Genomic DNA, 24,484 nt, shown 5'->3' on the forward strand with positions numbered 1-24,484 from the left:
GATTATGATTAGATGGATTTATACTATGATTCATAACAGTAGCAAACTTACAGTTATGAAGTAGCAACGAAAATAATGTTATGGTTGGGGGTCACCACAACATCAGGAACTGTATTAAGGGGTCACAACATTAAGAAGGTTGAGAACCACTGAGTTAGGACAACCGCATATATGTTATATATCGGGTTTTCTTAGCTAAGGCCAGGCAAACAAGGTTAAGCCTCAGCCAGGCAGAAGCGGATCCTAAGGTTGTTGGATTTGCCCCTTCTGTTCTATCTCCTTGTATTTATTTTTCCGTCCAAAAGAGTCCAACACTTCCCTCTGACGGTAGAAGGGTGTCTTTGCAGCCCTCAATGCACAGACTATGTCGCATTGCAAAGAGCCCTCCCAAGACTGGATCCAGCCTTCCTTCTCCGCAGGTTCTTTCCTGCAGGTGCCTCTCAACGTTCTCATTTCCTCCTCTGAAAGCCTCAAATTACCCTAAAAGCATCCTTTAATGATTCTACCGCTGTTTATTTCTCGCATGAAGCTGGGAGGGAAAGAAACCCAGAGTTCAATCAGATAATTCTTGAATTCTTATCATACTAAAACAGGAGTAAATCGAAAGCAGTGGTTCTCAACCTTCCTCATGCCGACCCCTTAATTCAGATCCTCAGGTTGTGTTGACCCCCCAAACATAACATTATTTTCATTGCCATTTCACAACTGATTATGCTACTGTCATGAATCGTAATGTAAATATCTGATATGCAGGTTGTATTTTCATTCATAGGGCCATATTTGGCACAAATACTCAATATGCCCAAATTGGAATACTGGTGGAGTTATTATTATTATTATTATTGTATTGTCGAAGGCTTTCATGGCCGGAATCACTGGGTTGTTGTAGGTTTTTCCAGACTATATGGCCATGTTCTGGAGGCAATTTTTGTCCTGACGTTTCGCCTGCATCTATAGCAAGCATCCTCAGAGGTAGTGAGGTCTGTTGGAAGTAGGAAAAATGGGTTTATATATCTATGGAATGACCAGGGTGAGACAAAGGACTCTTGTCTGCTAGAGCGAGGTGTGAATGTTTCAGCTGATCACCTTGATTAGCATTCAATGGCTTGGAAGTGCCTGGGGGGAATCTTTTGTTGAGAGGTGATTAGATGTCCTTGTTTGTTTCCTCTCTGTTGTTTTGCTGTTGTAATTTTTGAGTTTTTTAATACTGGTAGCCAGATTTTGTTCATTTTCATGGTTTCCTCCTTTCTGTTGAAATTGTCCATGTTTGTGGATTTCAATGGCTTCTCTGTGTAGTCTGACATGGTGGTTGTGAGAGTGGTCCAGCATTTCTGTGTTCTCAAATAATATGCTGTGTCCAGGTTGGTTCATCAACAACAACCCATTATTATTATTATTATTATTATTATTATTATTATTACCTTTATTTGTACCCCGCTAGCATCTCCCGAAGGACTCGATAAGGCCAATCCAATTCCGAGCAGAATTTAAAGTGCTGGTCTTGACCTATAAAACCCTATACGGTTCCGGCCCAGTGTATTTGTCCGAACGGATCTCCCTCTACATCCCACCTCGAAGTTTAAGATCTTCTGGGGAGGCCCTGCTCTCGACCCCACCAGTCTCTCAAGCGAGGCTGGCGGGGACGAGGAGCAGGGCCTTCTCAGTGGCGGCCCCCCGCCTGTGGAACTCACTCCCTGGGGAGATTAGATCGGCGACCTCCCTCCTAGCATTTAGGAAAAGACTAAAGACCTGGATGTGGGACCAAGCTTTTGGTCACTCTGACAATTAACTCAAGGACCTGGGAATAGACAAAGACAAACGGAGTAGAACGGACTTATGGACTCTGATATATGGACCCTGACATGAGATTGTTTTAGGTTTTAGGATTTTACTATGTATTGATGTTTTAATTTAAGCGTTGAATTGTTATTTTTTGTATTACTTGTTATGTGTTTCGGGCATCTAATTGTGCCCTCCCCTGTAAGCCGCCCTGAGTCCCCCCCGGGGTGAGAAGGGCGGGGTATAAGTGAATGAAATAAATAAATAAATAAGGCCTCAAAAACATAGCATAACAAATACACAACTTAAAGCAAATCAAAACAATTAAAGCAATATCAAAAACAACAAAAGCAATACACCAAAACACAATAAAACTGGGGCCGGGCCAAATGTAATGGGTACAGATTAAAAGTGCTGATGTGACAGGTGGTATGTTGGGGAGGGGGGATTGATTTTGTCATTTGGGAGTTGTAGTTGCTGGGATTTATAGTTCACCTACAATCCAGGAGCATTTTGAACTCTACCAAGGATGGAATTGAACTTGGCACACAGAACTTCCATGACCAACAGAAAATACTGGAAGGGTTTGGTGGACATTGACCTTGAGTTTTGGAGTTGTAGTTCACCTACATCCAGAGAGCACTGTGGACTCAAACAATGATGGCTCTGGAACAAACTTGGCATGAATCCTCAATATGCCCAAATGTCAACACTGCTGAAGTTTGGTGAAAATAGACCTTGATATTTGGGAGTTGTACTTGCTGGGATTTATAGTTCAACTACAATCCAGGAGCATTTTGAACTCCACCAAGGATGGAATTGAACTTGGCACACAGAACTCCCATGACCAACGGAAAATACTAGAAGGGTTTGGTGGACATTGACCTTGAGTTTTGGAGTTGTAGTTCACCTATATCCAGAGAGCGCTGTGGACTCTGGACCTAACTTGGCATGAATGCTCAATATGCCCAAATGTAAACACTGGTGGAATTTGGGGAAACAGACCTTACCATCTGGGAGTTATGGTTGGTGGGATGTATAGTTCACCTAGAGTCAAAGAGCATCTTGAACCCAACCAACAATAAAATTGGGCCAAACTTCCCACACAGAACCGCCATGACCAACAGAAAATACTGTGTTTTCTGATGGTCATTGGCGACCCCTCTGACTCCCCCAGGGGTCCCGACCCCCAGGTTGAGAAACACTGATCTAAAAGGAAGCAGGCCAAGGGCATGTCTGTATGGGGGTGGGTCAAAAAGTTACGCCTCCATCGCTCTAATTTTGATTTATTTCACAGCTATTTATTTATTTACGGTATTTATATTCCGCCCTTCTCACCCCGCAGTGGATTTAGGGCGGATTATAATGGACATATACATGGCAAACATTCAATGCCATAGACACACAACATATATAGACAGACACTCAGAGGCTATTTAACATTCCAGCTTTTTCATGAAGGGATTCTGGCCACCAGGGGAGCTGTCACTTCATCGTCCATTTGTGACACTGATGAACTACTTCCTCATTCTTTGCATGCTTGCTGGAGATTTTTATGGCGTCGTAAATTAGCCTCACCACATAAGCGGTACCTAAATTTCCTACTTGACAGATGCAACTGTCTTTCGGGCTGCGAAGGTCGACAGCAAGCTACACAAACTGGTCGGAAGCTCACTCCGACCTGGACTGGCTTCAAACTCATTACCTTTTGGTCAGTAGTGATCTTAATGTAGCTGACTCCAAGCCAGCTGCGCCACAGTCCCGATGCTACTGGACTACCTAACCATCTATGCATGATATGAGAGAGCAGCATTTCTCAACCTGGGGGTCGAGATTTATAGTTCACCTACAATCAAAGAGCATGCTGAACTACATCAATGATGGAACTGGGCCAAACTTAGCACACAGGGCTCCCATGACCAACAGAAAAAACTGGATAGGTTTGGAGGACATTGACCTTGAGTTTGGGAAATTATAGTTCACTCACATCCAGACAGCACTGTGGACTCAAACAATGATGGATCTAGACCAAAGTTGGCACTAATATTCCATATGCCCAAATATGAACACAGATGGAGTTTGGAGCAAATAGACCTTGACATTTGGGGTTTGTACTTACTGGGATTTATAGTTCACCTACAATCAAAGAGCATTCTGAACTCCACCAATGATGGAATTGAACTAAACTTGGCACGCAAAACTCCCATGACCAACTGAAAATACTGGAAGGGTTTGGTGGGCAGTGTCCTTTGATTTTGGAGTTGTAGTTCACCTACATCCAGAGATCATTGTGGACTCAAACATTGATGGATCTGGATCAAACTTCGCACAAATACTCAATATGCCCAAATGTGAACACTGATGGAGTTTGGGGGAAATAGAATCTTGACATTTGGGAGTTGTAGTTGCTGGGATTTATAGTTCACCTACAATCAAATAGCATTCTGAGCTCCACCAAAATGGAATTGAACCAAACTTGGCACACAGAACTCCCATGACTAACAGAAAATACTGGAAAGTTTTGGTGGGCATTGACCTTGAGTTTAGGAGTTGTAGTTCACCTACATCCAGAGACCACTGTGGACTCAAACAATAATGGATCTGGACCAAACTTGGCATGAATACTCAATATGCTCAAATGTGAACACTGATGGAGTTTGTGGAAAATAGACCTTGACACTTGGGAGTTGGCGTTGCTGGGATTTATAGTTCACCTACAATGGAAGGCAAAAGGAAGAGGGGCCGACCAAGGGCAAGATGGATGGATGGCATCCTTGAAGTGACTGGACTGACCTTGAGGGAGCTGGGGGTGGTAACGGCCGACAGGGAGCTCCGGCGTAGGCTGGTCCATGAGGTCACGAAGAGTCGGAGACGACTGAACGAATGAACAACAACAACAACAACAATGGAAGAGCATTCTGAACTCCACCAACAATTGAATTGAACCAAACTTAGCACACAGAAAATACCGGCTGTTAGGAATTGTGGGAGTTGAAGTCCAAAACACCTAGAGGGCCAAAGTTTGCCCAAGGCTGGTTTGTTGCCATTTCTTCCAATGCTAACAACTGCCGCCTCCTGGCTGCCTTTCCGCCTCTTCTCCTGCCAACCCGAACCTCTTGACTTATTTGTAGATGGCCACATTAACTTCAGCCAGGGAGTCCCCAATTTTAGCATATTTAATGGCGAGGGAAATGCATTTTTAAATGCGACAGGCAACTACTGCCGCGGAAGGCTGACGGCCCAGGAAGAGCCATTTCCAGAAACACAAAGTCCCTCGCTGCCGTTTGACACCAATACGAAAGCAAGCCAGGCAACAAGGTAGAGAAGCTGAGCTTTAAAAATAGCCAACCTAGAGGACAGTCTTCTGAATATTATTGAGCAGGAACTATATTTACAGTAACACCTTCCTAATGGCGCAACCCCTGAATACAGTTCCTCATTTGTGGTGGCCCCCAGCCATAACATTATTTTCGTTGCTACTTCATAATTGTCATTTTGCTCCTGTCATGAATCGTCACGTAAATATTTGATATGCAGGATGTATTTTCAGTCACTGGACCAAATTTGGCACAAATTTGCCCAAACATGAATGCTTGTGGGGTTGTGGGGGGATTGGTTTTGTCATTTGGGAGTTGTAGTTGCTGGGATTTATAGTTCACCTACAATCAAAGAGCATTCTGAACCCCACCAAACAATGATGTATCTGGACCAAGCTTGGCACAAATACTCAATATGCCCAAATGTGAACACTGATGGAGTTTGGGGGAAATAGACCTTGACATTAGGGAGTTGTAGTTGGGATTTATAGTTCACCACCATCAAAGAGCATTCTGAGCCCCACCAAACAATGATGGATCTGGACCAAGCTTGGCACAAATACTCAATATGCCCAAATGTGAACACTGATGGAGTTTGGGGGAAATAGACCTTGACATTTGGGAGTTGTAGTTGTTGGGATTTATAGTTCACCACCATCAAAGAGCATTCTGAGCCCCACCAAACAATGATGGATCTGGACCAAGCTTGGCACAAATACTCAATATGCCCAAATGTGAACACTGGTGGAGTTTGGGGGAAATAGACCTTGACATTTGGGAGTTGTAGTTGTTGGGATTTATAGTTCACCACCATCAAAGAGCATTCTGAGCCCCACCAAACAATGATGGATCTGGACCAAGCTTGGCACAAATACTCAATATGCCCAAATGTGAACACTGGTGGAGTTTGGGGGAAATAGACTTTGACATTTGGGAGTTGTAGTTGTTCGGATTTATAGTTCACCTACAATCAAAGAGCATTCTAAGATCCACCAAAAATGGAACTGAACCAAACTTGGCACACAGATTTCCCACGACCAACAGAAAATACTGGAAGGGTTTGTTGGGCGTTGACCTTGAGTTTGGGAGTTGTAGTTCACCGACAGCCAGAGAGAACTGTGGACTCAAACAATGATGCATCTAGACCAAGCTTGGAACAAATACTCAATATATCCAAATGTGAACACAGATGGAGTTTGTGGGAAATAGACCTTGACATTTGGGAGTTGTAATTGTTGGGATTTATAGTTCACCTACAATCAAAGAGCATTCTGAGCTCCACCAAATATGGGACTGAACCAAACTTGGCACACAGATTTCCCAACAGAAAATACTGGAAGGGTTTGTTGGGCCTTGACCTTGAGTTTGGGAGTTGTAGTTCACTGACAGCCAGAGAGCACTGGGGACTCAAACAATGATGCATCTAGATCAAGTTTGGCACAAATACTCAATATGCCCAAATGTGAACACGTGGTGGAGTTTGGGGGGAAAAGACCTTGACATTTGGGAGTTGTAGTTGCTGGGATTTATAGTTCACCTCCAATCAAAGAGCATTCTGAACCCCACCAAACAATGATGTATCTGGACCAAGCTTGGCACAAATACTCAATATGCCCAAATGTGAACAGTGATGGAGTTTGGGGAAAATAGACCTTGACATTGGGGAGTTGTAGTTGCTGGGATTTATAGTTCACCTACAATCAAAGAGCATTCTGAACCCCACCAATGATGAAATTGGGCCAAACTTCCCTGCCTTGAGCCTCCGGCCAGCCTTGCATGCTCTCCCTCGCCCACACATGCGCACCATGCTCCCATGCGCCAAGCACGACTGCTCTCCCCTCCTTGATTGGATTCTCAGATTCAGCCCTCCCCTTGGCTGAGAAGCCGGCCAATCACAGCAAAGGAGGGATTTTGGTGGGAGGAATCATTGTTTCCAAAAAGGAAGAGAAAAACAAGCAGAGATCTTCAGCGTTCTCTGCCAAAGGGATTCCTCAGACCATCAAAAATATATGTTTTCTGATGGTCTATGGCCGTGATGGTGAACCTATGACACGTGTGCCAGCACTGACACGCATGGCTATTTTTGATGACACACAGACATATGCAGACACATACAGAGAAATACACCTTATAAGAGCCAATCTAATTCCATCCTTAAATTTGTAAAAGGCTCTGCAAATTTAACATCTGCATGCTTGAGCATTGTTCACTCCATAACTTAGCATGTATTATACATTTTTCTTATTTAACCTATAAATATTGCAAAATTATGGTTTTTTTCTCGAAGTGACACTCTACCCAAGATATGCTCAGGGTTTTGGCAAATTTTGACGCACCAAGCTCAAAAGATTGCCCATCACTGGTCTATGGTGACCCCTCCTCACGACCATCCCAGGGGTCCTGACCCCCAGCTTGAGAAATGCTGCAGTAACAGATCTGCATGTATTGTCGAAGGCTTTCATGGCTGGAATCACTAGGTTCTTGTGGGTTTTTTTGGGCTATAGAGCCATGTTCTAGAGGCATTTCTCCTGACGTTTCGCCTACATCTATGGCAAGCATCCTCAGAGGTAGTGAGGTCTGTTGGAAGTAGGAAACTGGGTTTATATATCTGTGGAAAGACCAGGGTGGGACAAAGGACTTTTGTCTGCTGGGGCTAGCTGTGAATGTTTCAGCTGATCACCTTGATTAGCATTCAATGGCTTGGAAGTGCCTGGGGGGAATCTTTTGTTGAGAGTGATTTTATGTGCCTGTTTGTTTCCCCTCTGTTGTTTTGCTGTTGTAATTTTTGAGTCCTTTAATACTGGTAGCCAGATTTTGTTCATTTGCATGGCTTCTTCCTTTCTTCCTCTGAGGATGCTTGCCATAGATGCAGGCGAAACGTCAGGAGAAATGCCTCTAGAACATGGCTCTATAGCCCGAAAAAACCCACAAGAACCTAGATCTGCATGTGTTTCATAGGGAACATGTTGAAGTTGGGGCAAGACTGGACTGCAGTAAGCATTAGACATGAATGACCTGTTTTCCTTCTCCGGCTTTAATAATTGAGAATGATGCACATGCTTCCCACTGCAGTCTCCACAAGTGCCTCTATGCTCTGTTTGGGTTCATTTTTTGGACGACGGGCACAATTCTTGCTACTAACCAGGAGGGAAAGCACAATTTTGCAACTTTCCCTCCTCCAAACCCAACCTTCTGCAAACACGCAGTGCCACTACCCTTCTGGAGAAGTCACTTGGCAAGGCCGTCTCTCTCTCATGTCGATTCCAAAGGGACGGCTGGGCTATTCTGTCGCAGCAGAAATCACAACGAAGCCTTGACGCACTTTAAGGAGAAATTTATTATGGCGGAAGAAGGCTGCGATGCAGCAAAATGCCGCCGTGGATTTGTTAGGGTTGTAAAAGGGCTCGGAGGAAGGCCGCGGCAAACCTCTTCTGAACCAATCCGGCAATAGCTCGCCCTTAGGGTTGCCACAGGTCGGAAGCAACTTGAAAACACACAACAAGAACAACAACCAAAGACACGCCACGTCTTATGGGAGCTCTTCCTCCCAGGCCTGGCATCATTATCTCAGCATCACAGTAAAAAGCAACCCAAGCCATTCTTCATAGCACCAAATTTGTGTCTCTTTCTTTCCTTCCTCCAGTTCCCTCATACACCTTCTCCCGCTCTTTTCTTTTCTCTCCTTCCTTCCTCTCTCTTTCCTCTTTCCTTTCATCTTTTTCCTTTTTCCTCTTTCACCTCCCTTTCTTCCTCTCACTTTCCTCTTTTCCCCTTCCTTCCTTTTTCCTCTTTCCATTTCCTTCCTCCCTCTCTCTTTCCCCTTCCTTCCCTCCTTCCTTCTTTTTCCTCTTTCCTCTTCCTCTCTCCCTCCCTCCTCTTTCCCCTTCCCTCCTTTTCCTCTTTCCCTTTCCTTCCTTCCTCTCTCTTTCCTCTTTCCACTTCCTTTCCTTCCTTCCTTCTTTTTCCTCTTTCCCCTTCCTCTCTCCCTCTCTCCCTCCCTCCTCTTTCCCCTTCCTTCCTTCCTTCCTTCCTTCCTTCCTTCCTTCTTTTTCCTCTTTCTCCTTCCTCTCTTCCTTTTTCTCTCCCTCCTCTATGCTCTCCCACCCTTCCTTTTCCTCTTTCCTTTTCCTTCTTTCCTCTCTCTTTCCTCTTTCCCCTTCCTTCCTTTTTCCTCTTTCCATTTCCTTCCTCCCTCTCTCTTTCCCCTTCCTTCCCTCCTTCCTTCTTTTTCCTCTTTCCTCTTCCTCTCTCCCTCCCTCCTCTTTCCCCTTCCCTCCTTTTCCTCTTTCCCTTTCCTTCCTCCCTCTCTCTTTCCTCTTTCCACTTCCTTTCCTTCCTTCCTTCTTTTTCCTCTTTCCCCTTCCTCTCTCCCTCTCTCCCTCTCTCCCTCTCTCCCTCCCTCCTCTTTCCCCTTCCTTCCTTCCTTCCTTCCTTCCTTCTTTTTCCTCTTTCTCCTTCCTCTCTTCCTTTTTCTCTCCCTCCTCTATGCTCTCCCACCCTTCCTTTTCCTCTTTCCTTTTCCTTCTTTCCTCTCTCTTTCCTCTTTCCCCTTCCTTCCTTTTTCCTCTTTCCATTTCCTTCCTCCCTCTCTCTTTCCCCTTCCTTCCCTCCTTCCTTCTTTTTCCTCTTTCCTCTTCCTCTCTCCCTCCCTCCTCTTTCCCCTTCCCTCCTTTTCCTCTTTCCCTTTCCTTCCTTCCTCTCTCTTTCCTCTTTCCACTTCCTTTCCTTCCTTCCTTCTTTTTCCTCTTTCCCCTTCCTCTCTCCCTCTCTCCCTCTCTCCCTCCCTCCTCTTTCCCCTTCCTTCCTTCCTTCCTTCCTTCTTTTTCCTCTTTCTCCTTCCTCTCTTCCTTTTTCTCTCCCTCCTCTTTGCTCTCCCACCCTTCCTTTTCCTCTTTCCTTTTCCTTCTTTCTTCTCTCTTTCCTCTTTCCCCTTCCTTCCTTTTTCCTCTTTCCATTTCCTTCCTCCCTCTCTCTTTCCCCTTCCTTCCCTCCTTCCTTCTTTTTCCTCTTTCCTCTTCCTCTCTCCCTCCCTCCTATTTCCCCTTCCCTCCTTTTCCTCTTTCCCTTTCCTTCCTTCCTCTCTCTTTCCTCTTTCCACTTCCTTTCCTTCCTTCCTTCTTTTTCCTCTTTCTCCTTCCTCTCTCCCTCTCTCCCTCCCTCCTCTTTCCCCTTCCTTCCTTCCTTCCTTCCTTCCTTCTTTTTCCTCTTTCTCCTTCCTCTCTTCCTTTTTCTCTCCCTCCTCTTTGCTCTCCCACCCTTCCTTTTCCTCTTTCCTTTTCCTTCTTTCCTCTCTCTTTCCTCTTTCCCCTTCCTTCCTTCCTTCCTCTCTTTTCTCTTTTCCCTTCCTTCCTTCACCTCTCTTTCCACTTCCTTTCTCTATTTTTCTTCTTTCCCCTCCTTCCCCTTTCCTTTTTTAATTCATTCCTTGCTTCCTTCCTCTCTCTTTCCCCTTCCTTCATTTTCCTCTTTCCCTTCCTCCCTCCCTCTTTCTTCTTCCCCCTTCTTCCCCTTCCTCTCTTTTCCCTTCCTTCACCTCTCTCTTCCCTTCCTTTCTTTATTTTTCTTCTTTCCCCTTCCCCCTCCCTCCCTTCTTTCTTTCATTCCTTCCTTCCTCTCTCTTTTATCTTCCTTCCTTCCTTTCTGCCTCTCCTCCTCTTCCCTTTTTCTTTCCCATTCCTAACTTCCTCCTTCCCTGATTTTCCCTCATATACCTCCCCCCTCTTTCTTTCCTTTCTCTTCCCCCTTTCTCTTAACATCTGTTTCCCTTAACCCTTTCTTTTCTTTCTTCCCTCCCTTTCTTCCCTTCCTTCCCCCTTTCTTTTCCTTTCCTTCCCTTCTTTTTCTGCCTTTTCCCCTTCCTCCCTTCTTTCCTTCCCCCTTCCTTTTCTTTTTCCTTCCTTCATTCCTTCCTTCCCCTCATAGACATCTCACCCAGCAACACCCCATCTGATTCAATCTTTCTTTCCCAGTGACATCACAGAGGGAACCATCTAGATACAGCAGACATGGGCAAACTTTGGCCCTCCCTCCAGGCGTTTTGGACTTCAACTCCCACAATTCCTAACAGCCTCGGGCCCTTTCCTTTCCTCCCCCCCCCCCCTTTTACTGCTCTGATTTTAGAGGTTTTTAATACAGGTGGCCAGCTTTTGTTCATTTTCATGGTTTTCCTCTTTTCTGTTGAAATTGTCCCCGTGCTTCTTGTGGATTTAAAAAATCTAGAATCAGGACAGTAAACAAAGAGCAACACTCAGAAAACAGGGGAATTCCAGACAGGAAACAGGGGAATTCCAGAGAGGGCCAGCTAACGTCTCCCAAATAAGGCTTCCCCCCAGTCAGGAAGCAGCCAGACCTTGAAGCTGCAAGGCTATTCAATGTTAATCAAGGTGGCCAATTGCATCTTGATTAATGACTTAGATGAAGGGCTAGAAGGCATGATCATGAAGTTTGCAGATGACACCAAATTGGGAGGGAGAGCCAAGACTCCAGAGGACAAGAGCAGGATTCAAAACGATCTTGACAGATTAGAGAGATGAAGGGCCAAAACTAACAAAATGAAGTTCAACGGGGACACATGCAAGATACTCCACTTAGGCAGAAAAAACGAAAGGCAAAGAGACAGAATGGGGGACAGTATGCCTGGCTTGAGAGCAGTACGTGTGAAAAAGATCTTGGAGTCCTTGTGGACAACAAGTTAAACATGAGCCAACAATGTGATGTGGCAGCAAAAAAAGCCAATGGGATTTTGGCCTGCATCCATAGGAGCCTAGTGTCTAGATCTAGGGAAGTCATGCTCCCCATGCTCTATTCCGCTTTGGTTAGACCACACCTGGAATATTGTGTCCAATTCTGGGCACCACATTTGAAGAGAGATATTGACACGCTGGAATGTGTCCAGAGGAGGGCGACTCAAATGATCAAGGGTCTGGAGAACAAGCCCTATGAGGAGCGGCTTAAGGAGCTGGGCATGTTTAGCCTGAAGAAGAGAAGGCTGAGAGGAGACATGATAATAGCCATGTATAAATATGTGAGAGGAAGCCACAGGAAGGAGGAGGGAGCAAGCTTGTTTTCTCCTTCCTTGGAGACTAGGACACAATGGGACAATGGCTTCAAACTACAAAAGAGGAGATTCCATCTGAACATGAGGAAGAACTTCCTGACTGTGAGAGCTGTTCAGCAGTGGAACTCTCTGCCCCGTAGTGTGGTGGAGGCTCCTTCTTTGGAGGCTTTGAAACAGAGGCTGGATGGCCATCTGTGAGGGGTGATTTGAATGCAATATTCCTGCTTCTTGGCAGAATGGGGTTGGACTGGATGGCCCATGAGGTCTCTCCCAACTCTAGGATTCTATGATTCTATGATTCTACTTGGCTTTAATCAGTAGACCCCCCCCCCTTGGTGGCACAGCAGGTTAAACTGCTGAGCTGCTGAACTTGTTGACTGAAAGGTTAGCGGTTCAAATCCGGGGAGCAGCGTGAGCTCCTGCTGTTAGCCCCAGCTTCTGCCAACCTAGCAGTTCATAAACATGCAAATGTGAATAGAATGACAGGTACCACCTTGGATGGTAACAGCGCTCCATGCAGTCATGCTGGCCACATGACCTTGAAGGTGTTTACGGACAATGCCAGCTCTTCAGCTTAGAAATGGAGGTGAGCACCAACACCCAGAGTCGGACACGACAGGACTTAATGTCAGGAGAAGCCTTTACCTTTACACAATCACTATGCATTCCATAGTTGTTTTGGACTGGATGCATATTGTATTCTTCCAGGATGCATCCTCTCCACACCACAACCAATTACTACAAGGGTTATCCGGAAAGTAAGGTTACAAGGGTTTTTAAAATACAAAGAATGCTGCACTCTACATCTGGTGCGGTTTGGAGGAGGATGCGCCATGGACGATGGGACTTGCAATACCTGCACTTCCTTCCTGAGACCATTACAACTGCCAACAATGATGGATCAGGATCACAATTCTCACAGAGTGCCCGCATGACCCACTCTACATCCTGGTATGGTTTGGAAAAATTTGGAGATGGATGATGGGACTTGCAGTAACTTCACTCACTTCTATGATTCTACGCAGCATTCCCACCTGCCCTCCCCACCCTCCCGGGACACAATTCCACAGATATATAAATCCCACTTGCCTAGTTTCCAATATACCTCACAATCTCTGAGGATGACTGCCAGAGATGTGGGCGAAATGTCAGGAGAGAATGCTTCTGGAACATAGTCATGACCCACTCTACATCCTGGTGTGGTTTGGAAAAATTTGGAGATGGATGATGGGACTTGCAGTAACTTCACTCACTTCTATGATTCTACGCAGCATTCCCACCTGCCCCCCCCCCCCCCAGGACACAATTCCACAGATACATAAATCCCACTTGCCTAGTTTCCAATATACCTCACAGACTCTAAGGATGCCTGCCAGAGATGTGGCCGAAATGTCAGGAGAGAATGCTTCCGGAACATGGTCAGGCAGCCCAGAAACCTCACAACGACCCAATCAAACACACTCCTGCAACAGCAACATCTATTACTCATGCAACTCGCTTTGTGGATTTTTTTTCCTATAGAGATTAATTTAGCAGGCAGCCTTTTGTTGTAATGACGTCGTACCTGACTCTACGCACGCATGACATGTTGTGCATGAGCATTTCCTTTTTCTAATTTGGGGAGGGGGGGTAAGATCACGTATGCAATGTAAACACACGCATGCACCAACACCCCTTGCCTGGGCCTCTCCATGCTCAGGCTACAATTCAAAGCTGCCCGTGGCTGATAAAAGGCTTTGGGGGCGAGCCGTGGAGTATCTTCTCTTGCACATTGAAAGTGTTCTCAGAACATGAATCCTTGGAAGGCCAGTCCTGCCTCCTCCATCCAGCCAGCAGAAGACTTCACCAAGAACAACCCTGAAAGTGGTTCACCACAGGTCACATTATGTGTGTATGTGCCTGGGGTGTCCACTTACACCAGTGTTTCTCCACCTTCCTAATGCCACGACCCCTTAATACAGGTCCTCACGTTGTGGTGACCCCCAACCATAATGTTATTTTCGTTGCTACTTCATCACTGTAATTTTGCCACTGTTATGAATGTAAATAATGTAAATATCTGATATGCAGGATGTATTTTCAGTCCCTAAACCGAATTTGGCACAAATATCCGATACGTCCAAAATTTGAATACTGGTGGGGTTGGGGGAGGGATTGATTTTGTCATTTGGTAATGCCGGAGTTGCTGGGATTTATAGTTCACCTTAAATCAAAGAGCCTTCTGAACTCCATCAATGATGGAATTGAATCAAACATGGCACACAGAATTCCCATGACCAAGAGAAAATACTGGGAAGGTCTGGTGGACATTGACCTTGAGTTTTGGGAGTTGTAGTTCACCTACATCCAGAGAACACTGTGGACTCAAACTATAATGGATCTGGAGCAAACTTGGCATGAACACTCAATATGCCACAATGTGAACACTGGGGGGACTTTGGGGAATTTAGATCTTGACATTTGGGAATTGTAGTTGCTGGGATTTATAGTTCACCTACAATCAAAGAGCCTTCTGAACTCCAGCAATGATGGAATTGAACAAAACTTGGCACACAGAACTCCCATGACCAACAGAAAATACTGGAAGGGTTTGTAGGCATTGACCTTGAGTTTGGAGTTGTAGTTCACCTACATCCAGAGAACACTGTGGACTCAAACTATAATGGATCTGGAGCAAACTTGGCATGAACACTCAATATGCCACAATGTGAACACTGGGGGACTTTGGGGAATATAGATCTTGACATTTGGGAATTGTAGTTGCTGGGATTTATAGTTCACCTACAATCAAAGAGCATTCTGAACTCCAGCAATGATGGAATTGAACAAAACTTGGCACACAGAACTTCCATGACCAACAGAAAATACCGGAAGGGTTTGTAGGCATTGACCTTAAGTTTGGAGTTGTAGTTCACCTACATCCAGAGAGCACTGTGGACTCAAACAATGATGGATCTGGACCAAACTTGGCAGGAATACTCAATATGCCACAATGTGAACACTGGGGGACCTTAGGGAAAATAGACCTTGACATTTGGAAATTGTAGTTGCTGGGATTTATAGTTCACCTACAACCGAAGAGCATTCTGAACTCCAGCAATGATGGAATTGAACAAAACTTGGCACACAGAACTTCCATGACCAACAGAAAATAAATAATGGAAGGGTTTGTAGGCATTGACCTTAAGTTTGGAGTTGTAGTGCTGGGATTTATAGTTCACCGATAACCAAAGAGCATTCTGAACCCCACCGACGATAGAACTGGGTCGAACTTCCCACACAGAACCCCCCAGGACCAACAGAAAGAACTATGTTTTCTGATGGTCTTTGGCGACCCTTCTGACACCCTCTCACGACCCTCCCAGGGGTCCCTACCCCCAGGTTGAGAAACACTGATCTAGAGCAAACTTGCCCAAAATAACAAACTTTAAGTACTGATGGAGTGCCTTGGGGTTAACCTGGCATGATGGGAGTTGTAGTTCACCCACAACCTTATGCTTTTTGTACTATTAAAATGGAATTTTGCAGATAACCCTCTGTCAAGAGAGTTTGCCTGGCAGAAGGGGCTGGACTGGATGGCCCTTGGAGTCCTCTCCAACTCTAGGATGCTATGACGATGCAAAGCTGTTCCCCCCATCAGCCAGAAGACTGCAAGCGGAGCGTTCATTCCGGCACTCTGCTCCCATTCTGCTTTTCCAACCTGAGGTATGTTCACACCTGCTTGGTCCAGACCTTTCTGGAGGAAGAGAGCTCAGAGCAGGGAGCTGTCGGCTGCAATTTGTCAAAGAGCCCAGAGAAGACTTGAGGAAGGAAACCATCCATTCAGAGAATTCGGAGAGGAGTGCAAATCTTTCCTGCAGCCATTTTCTGCAAATTTTGGCTTGCAAACCGCCGGTTATTTAGTCAACCAGGTCGGAAACTCTGGAACGGTGGTTTTTGAGGACGACAACTCACAGAATGTTCTTGTGGGTTTTTTTCCGGCTATATGGCCATGTTCTAGAGGCATTTCTCCTGACGTTTCGCCTGCATCTATGGCAAGCATCCTCAGAGGTAGAGGTCTGTTGGAATTAGGCCAATGGGTTTATATATCTGTGGAATGGCTGGGGTGGGGCAAGGAGCTCTTCCCTGCTGCAATAGGTGTGAATGTTTAGCTAATCACCTTCATTAGCATTTGAAGGCCTGCCTGAACCTGGGAAAATCTGTTGCTGGGAGGTGTTAATCTGTGCCTGGTTTCTTCCTCTCTGTTGTTTAGCTGTTATAGTTTTAGAGTTCTTTAATACTGGTAGCCAGATTTTGTTCATTTTCATGGTCTCTTCCTTTCTGTTGAAATTGTCCAAATGCTTGTGGATGTCAATGGCTTCTCTGTGTAGTCTGACATGGTGGTTGTTGGTGTGGTCCAGCATTTCTGTGTTTTCAAATAATCTGCTGTGTCCAGGCTGGTTCATCAGGTGCTCTGCTATGGCTGACTTCTCTGGTTGAAGTAGTCTGCAGTGCCTTTCATGTTCCTTGATGCGTGTCTGGGCGCTGCGTTTGGTGGTCCCTATGTAGACTTGTCCACAGCTGCATGGTATACGGTAGACTCCTGCAGAGGTGAGAGGATCCCTCTTGTCCTTTGCTGAACGTAGCATTTGTTGGATTTTCTTGGTGGGTTTGTAGATTGTTTGTATGTTGTGTTTCCTCATCAGCTTCCCTATGCGGTCAGTGGTTCCCTTGATGTATGGCAGGGGAATGCTACGTTCAGCAAAGGACAAGAGGGATCCTCTCACCTCTGCAGGAGTCTACCGTGTCCCATGCAGCTGTGGACAAGTCTACATAGGGACCACCAAACGCAGCGCCCAGACACACATCAAGGAACATGAAAGGCACTGCAGACTCCTTCAACCAGAGAAGTCAGCCATAGCAGAGCACCTGATGAACCAGCCTGGACACAGCATATTATTTGAGAACACAGAAATGCTGGACCACACCAACAACCACCATGTCAGACTACACAGAGAAGCCATTGAAATCCACAAGCATGTGGACAATTTCAACAGAAAGGAAGAGACCATGAAAATGAACAAAATCTGGCTACCAGTATTAAAGAACTCTAAAACTATAACAGCTAAACAACAGAGAGGAAGAAACCAGGCACAGATTAACACCTCCCAGCAACAGATTTTCCCAGGTTCAGGCAGGCCTTCAAATGCTAATGAAGGTGATTAGCTAAACATTCACACCTATTGCAGCAGGGAAGAGCTCCTTGCCCCACCCCAGCCATTCCACAGATATATAAACCCATTGGCCTAATTCCAACAGACCTCTACCTCTGAGGATGCTTGCCATAGATGCAGGCGAAACGTCAGGAGAAATGCCTCTAGAACATGGCCATATAGCCCGAAAAAACCCACAAGAACTGAGTGATTCCGGCCATGAAAGCCTTCGACAATACAACTCACAGAATCTCTCCAAAACATAGTTCTAGGCCTTACTGGTTAGGGCATTCTGGGAGTTATAGAATCCTAGAATCAAAGAGTTGGAAGAGACCTCATGGGCCATCCAGTCTAACCCCATTCTGCCAAGAAGCAGGAATATTGCATTCAAATCACCCCTGACAGATGGCCATCCAGCCTCTGTTTCAAAGCTTCCAAAGAAGGAGCCTCCACCACACTCCGGGGCAGAGAGTTCCACTGCTGAACGGCTCTCACAGTCAGGAAGTTCTTCCTCATGTTCAGATGGAATCTCCTTTCTTGGAGTTTGAAGCCATTGTTCCATTGCGTCCTAGTCTCCAGGGAAGCAGAAAACAAGCTTGCTCCCTCCTCCTCCCTGTAGCTTCCTCTCACATATTTATACATGGCTATCATATCTCCTCTCAGCCTTCTCTTCTTCAGGCTAAACATGCCCAGCTCCTTAAGCCGCTCCTCATAGGGCTTGTTCTCTAGACCCTTGATCATTTTAGTCGCCCTCCTCTGGGCACATTCCAGCTTGTCAACATCTTTCTTGTATTGTGGTGCCCAGAATTGGACACAATATTCCAGGTGTGGTCTGACCAAAGTGGAATAGAGCATGGGGAGCATTACTTCCTTAGATCTAGACACTAGGCTCCTCTTGATGCAGGCCAAAATCCCATTGGCTTTTTTTGCCGCCACCTCACATTGTTGGTTCATGTTTAACTTGTTGTCCACGAGGACTCCAAGATCTTTTTCACACGTACTGCTCTCGAGCCAGGCATCATTGTCCCCCATTCTGTCTCTTTGCATTTCGTTTTTCCTGCCAAAGTGCAGTCTCTTGCATTTGTCCCTGTTGAACTTCATTTTGTTAGTTTTGGCCAATCGTCTCTCTAATCTGTGGAGATCGTTTTGAATCCTGCTCCTGTCCTCTGGAGTATTGGCTCTCCCTCCCAATTTGGTGTCGTCTGCAAACTTGATGGTCCTGCCTTCTAATGCGTCATCTAAGATCCTGAGCAGGACCGGGCCCAGGATGGAACCCTCCTGATGGCACTCCACTCGTCACTTCTTTCCAGGATGAAGAGGAAGCATTGGAGAGAATCACCCCCTGGGTTCGTCCATTTAACCAATTACTGATCCACCTCACCATAGTTTTGCCTAGCCCACATTGGACTAGTATTCTCTTCCTCTACCTTTCGCTGTCTGCTTTAATGCCGTCTGGCATTGCTTTAACTGCCATGGAACAATGCTATAAAATCATAAGAGTTCTAGTTTGGTAAGGCGCCAGCACTCTTTGGCAGGGGAAGTACTTTGCAAAACTACAATTCATATGTTTCCATAGGCATTATTGTTGTTGTTGCTGTTATCATTTAATATTAATAGTCATGGCCTGAAATCAGGGCAGTAAATAAAGGCGGCATATAAATACGGTAAATAAAATAAATAAAATAAAATAAAATAAAATAAAATAAAATAAATGAAATGAAATGAAATGAAATGAAATAAATAAAATAAATAAAATAAATAAAGGGGAACACTCAGAAAACAGGGGAAATCCAGACAGCAAACAACCAGGGCCAGCTAATCACCTCCCGACAAAGGATTCCACCAAGCAGTAAGCTGCCAGACCTTGAAACTGCAAGGCCATTAAATCAGGGCAGTAAATAAAGGCAGTATATAAATACGGTAAATAAATAAAATAAATAAAATAAATAAAATAAATAAAATAAATAAAATAAAATAAATAAATAAAATAAATAAAATAAATAAAATAAATAAATAAATAAATAAAATAAATAAAATAAATAATATAAATAAAATAAATAAAATAAATAAAGAGGAACACTCAGAAAACAGGGGAAATCCAGACAGCAAACAACCAGGGCCAGCTAATCACCTCCCGACAAAGGATTCCACCAAGCAGTAAGCTGCCAGACCTTGAAACTGCAAGGCCATTAAATCAGGGCAGTAAATAAAGGCAGTATATAAATACGGTAAATAAATAAAATAAATAAAATAAATAAAATAAATAAAATAAATAAAATAAAATAAATAAATAAAATAAATAAAATAAATAAATAAATAAAATAAATAAAATAAATAATATAAATAAAATAAATAAAATAAATAAAGAGGAACACTCAGAAAACAGGGGAAATCCAGACAGCAAACAACCAGGGCCAGCTAATCACCTCCCGACAAAGGATTCCACCAAGCAGTAAGCTGACAGACCTTGAAACTGCAAGTCCATTAAATCAGGACAGTAAATAAAGGCAGTATATAAATATGGTAAATAAATAAAATAAATAAAATAAAGAGGAACACTCAGAAAACAAGGGAAATCCAGACAGCAAACAACCAGGGCCAGCTAATCACCTTCCGACAAAGGATTCCACCAAGCAGTAAGCAGCCAGACCTTGAAACTGCAAGGCCATTCAATGCTAATCAAGGTGGCCAATTGCAACATTCCCACTTGCCTCAAACAGACAAGAGTTCTTTTTTTTCTCCCACCCTGGACATCATTCCACAGATATATAAACCCCACTTGCCTAGATTCCAACAGGACTCACAACCTCTGAGGATGCCTTCCAGAGATGTGAGTGAAATGTCAGGAGAGAATGCTTCTGGAACAATACCACCAAGCAGTAAGCAGCCAGACCTTGAAACTGCAAGGCCATTCATTGCTAATCAAGGTGGCCAATTGCAACATTCCCACTTGCCTCAAACAGACAACAGTTCTTTCTTTCTCCCACCCTGGACATCATTCCACAGATATATAAACCCCACTTGCCTAGATTCCAACAGGACTCACAACCTCTTAGGATGCCTGCTATAGATGTAGGCAAAACGTCAGGAGAGAATGCTTCTGGAACATAGCCAGGCAGCCTGGAAAACTCACAACTCATTATTATTATTATTATTATTATTATTATTATTATTATTATTATTTGGGACCAGCTTTCTTAGACTGTGAGCCCCCTCCATCGAACCCCATTAAGGGACAATGGGATCCTCCTGAAAGACCATATATTTTAAAGGGAGGGGCACAATATCCAAAGACTAACTTTTAATTAAAAGCATATACTGCTCATCTAACAACATGCCCTTTGGGAGATTCATAACAATCATTTGGAAATACATCCTGAAACAAGTCTGTTAAACACCAACCAAACAATGGGACTACCAACTGCAGTATTACAACAAAAGAATAACATTAAGAAATAATAATAATAATAATAATAATAATAATCTATATAAATAAAAATGTAATGTTCGTTTGTGGGATTAACAGAACTCAAAAACCACCGGACGAATTGACACCAAATTTGGACAACAACCCAATGTATGTCCTTCACTCAAAAAAACTGATTTTGTCATTTGGGAGCTGTAGTTGCTGGGATTTATAGTTCACCTACAATCAAAGAGCATTCTGAACCCCACCGACAATAGAGTTGAACCAAACTTGGCACACAGTTCTCCCATGACCAACAGAAAATACTGGAAGAATTTGGTGGGCAGTGCCCTTTGGTTTTGGAGTTGTAGTTCACCTACATCCAGACATCACTATGGACTCAAACAATGATGGATCTGGACCAAACTCTACAAGAATACCCAATATGCCAAAATGTGAACACTGGAGTTTGGGGAAAACAGAATCTTGACATTTGGGACTTGTAGTTGCTGGGATTTATAGTACACTTACAATCACAGAGCATTCTGAATCCCACCAACGATAGAATTGGGCCAAACCTCCCACACAGAACCTCCATGTGGGCCACAGCAATGCGTGGCAGGGGATGGCTAGTAATAATAATAATAATGGGTTGTTGTAGGGTTTTTTTTTTTGCTATAGGGCCATGTTCTAGAAGCATTCTCTCCTGACGTTTCACCTGCATCTATGGCAAGCATCCTCATAGGTTGTGAGATCCAGGCAAAACGTCAGGAGAGAATGGTTCTAGAACATGGCCATGTAGACCAAAAAACCTACAACAGCCCAGTGATTCCAGCCATGAAAGCCTTCGACAATAATAATAATAATTATTATTATTATTATTATTATTATTATTATTATTTTGCAATCTCAGGTGACAGCAGAATTGATGAGAAGCAACTGGAAAAGCTTACACAATATGAGGATTTAAAGATCGAACTGCAAAGATTCTGGCACAAGCCAGTCAAGGTGATCCCTGTGGTAATCGGCACACTGGGTGCAGTGCCTCAAGACCTTGGCCTACACTTAAAAACAGTGATGGATCTGGACCAAACTTGGCACAAGCACTCAGAGGCGGCCCTAGGTAATTTTCAATGGTAAGCAAACAGTATTTTGGCACCCCCCCAACCAATTATTGATATATATTTTCTGTTCGTCGTGGGAGTTCTGTGTGCCATATTTGGTTCAATTCCATCATTGGTGGAGTTCAGAATGCTTTTTGATTGTAGGTGAACTATACATCCCAGTAACTACAATTCGCATATGTCAAGGCCTATTTTCCCCCAAGAGTGCCTCAAGAGTGCCCCTGGGCACAATCAACTATACTGCAAATGCTTACTTTGCGTAATAGGTTGCTGAGGCTTCCCCTGGACTGCTAGGGCTGTTGTGAGCCGAGGGGGCGCTCCTCAAGTGGTGGTCAAGGGGCATTTACAGAGGCGCCTCTGCACCCCTGGCAAAAAAAAGTGTACTGTGACCGCTTACTCTGCGTAATGGCTGAGCCGCCACTGCAAGCACTCAATACACCCAAATATGAGCACAGATGGAGTTTGGGGGAAATAGACCTTGACATTTTGGGAGTTGTAGTCACTGGGATTCACAGTTCACCTACAATCAAAGAGCATTCTGAATCCCACCAGCAATAGAATTGGGTTAAACTTCCCACACCAGGGCAAGAAAACGTAAACAAAGCCCTCCTGACAAAGAGCCATCCAGTCATAGATAGAGATAGATAGATATGATTCACACACAGAGAGAGATATAGTATCCTAGATTTGAAAGGGACCCCTAAAGAAGGACAGTGATATGTTGTGTGTTCCAGAGTAGGCAAACCAGACACTCTCCACATCAACTCTGACAAAGAAACAACAAGAAACACTGTTTATCCACAAGCATAAAGGAATTGCATATATTAGAAACCAACACTTTCTCAGTACTTTATTTTCCAGATCACCAGACTGGGCCACAGCAACGCGTGGCAGGGGACCGCTAATAATAATAATAATAATAATAATAATAATAATAATATCACACAGTCCTAGACACTTGGGAAGTGTCCAACATGTGATCCAATACAACAGCCAGCAAAGCATTCTTGTTTGCTGTGGACTCATCTTGTTGTGTTTCTAATAATAATAATAATAATAATAATAATAATAATAATAATAACAACAACATCACATAGTCCTAGACACTTGAGAAGTGTCCGACGTGTGATCCAATTCAACAGCCAGCAGAGTGAACTTGTCTACTGTGGACTCATCTTGTTCTGTTTCTAATAATAATAATAATAATAATAATAATAATAATAATAATAATAACAACAATAACAACATCACACAGTCCTAGACTCTTGGGAAGTGTCCGACGTGTGATCCAATACAACAGCCAGCAAAGTGAACTTGTCTACTGTGGACTCATCTTGTTGTGTTTCTAATAATAATAATAATAATAATAATAATAATAATAATAATAATAACAACAATAACAACATCACACAGTCCTAGACACTTGGGAAGTGTCTAACGTGTGATCCAATACAACAGCCAGCAAAGTGAACTTGTCTGCTGTGGACTCATCTTGTTGTGTTTCTAATAATAATAATAATAATAATAATAATAATAATAATAATAATAACAATAACAACATCACACAGTCCTAGACACTTGGGAAGTGTCTAACGTGTGATCCAATACAACAGCCAGCAAAGTGAACTTGTCTGCTGTGGACTCATCTTGTTGTGTTTCTAATAATAATAATAATAATAATAATAATAATAATAATAATAATAACAATAACAACATCACATAGTCCTAGACACTTGAGAAGTGTCCGACGTGTGATCCAATTCAACAGCCAGCAAAGTGAACTTGTCTGCTGTGGACTCATCTTGTTATGTTTCTAATAATAATAATAATAATAATAATAATAATAATAATAATAATAATACCAGCAAGCAGCAGAACATTAAATTGCCTACCAGGAAAAGATGAGCATATGTTGGAGTTTACTAGTATCTAAATATGAAGCTAGTCAAAAGACTCCCCCCCCCCCAACTTTCTAGGATGCATCTACACTGTACAATTAATGCAGTTTAACACCACTTTAGCCGCCAGTTCATCATGGGAGTTGTAGTTTTGCAAGTGCTTATCCTTCTCTGCCAAAGATTGTTGGGAGGACCTACTCAAACTACAACTCCAAAGATTCAACAATATTGAGCCATGGAGGTTCAAGTGGTACCAAACTGTGTTCAAGTGGTACCAAACTGTGTTAATTCCCCAGTGTAGATGGCCAGTGTATGGCTTTCGTTAGAGGTCTTTCCGGCTACTCACTCTCCACTGAAAGCAGGGCATGGTGGCCTCTTCTTCTTCTTCTCCTTCTTCCTGGGCCCTTCACTGCAGACCGTCTCCAGCCATGAATACGTTCCCAGTCCCAGTTATCGCAAACTGGGGCACACCTTTATCCAGCAGAGCCTCTGGCCTAAACTGGGAGGATTCCTGGCCTCTGGGAAAGTGAGATTACAGCAAAGGCACAGACGCCTTGGCCGTAATCAGCCTTATCACAGAAGGCACGACATGCAGCTGTTGGCCTGAGCGAAGAGAGTCTAAGGGTGAGGCTACACTGCAGAATTAATGCAGTTTGACATCACTTTACTTGCCATGGCTCAATACTATGGGATCTGGGGAGTTGTAGTTGG

The 24,484-nt window shown here is 43.9% G+C and overlaps 1 protein-coding gene across 9 annotated transcripts in view; it reads right to left on the bottom strand.

Moving 5' to 3' along the window:
* ANK1 (ankyrin 1) overlaps positions 1-24,484 on the bottom strand; it is a 324,523-nt gene that overhangs the window by 198,348 nt on the left and 101,691 nt on the right. Inside the window, exon 1 of one of the 9 annotated variants that reach the window (XM_067470657.1) lies at positions 24,120-24,225. The exons of the other annotated variants lie outside the window; for them this stretch is intronic. Within the exon in view, the coding sequence (XP_067326758.1) occupies positions 24,120-24,140 (21 nt within the window). The 5' untranslated portion in view covers positions 24,141-24,225. Of the gene's footprint in view, positions 1-24,119; positions 24,226-24,484 lie in introns of those variants that run through there. 9 annotated transcript variants of the gene reach the window in all.

This window comes from Anolis sagrei, chromosome 7, assembly GCF_037176765.1.
Source record: "Anolis sagrei isolate rAnoSag1 chromosome 7, rAnoSag1.mat, whole genome shotgun sequence".
Classification (NCBI taxonomy): Eukaryota; Metazoa; Chordata; class Lepidosauria; order Squamata; family Dactyloidae; genus Anolis; species Anolis sagrei.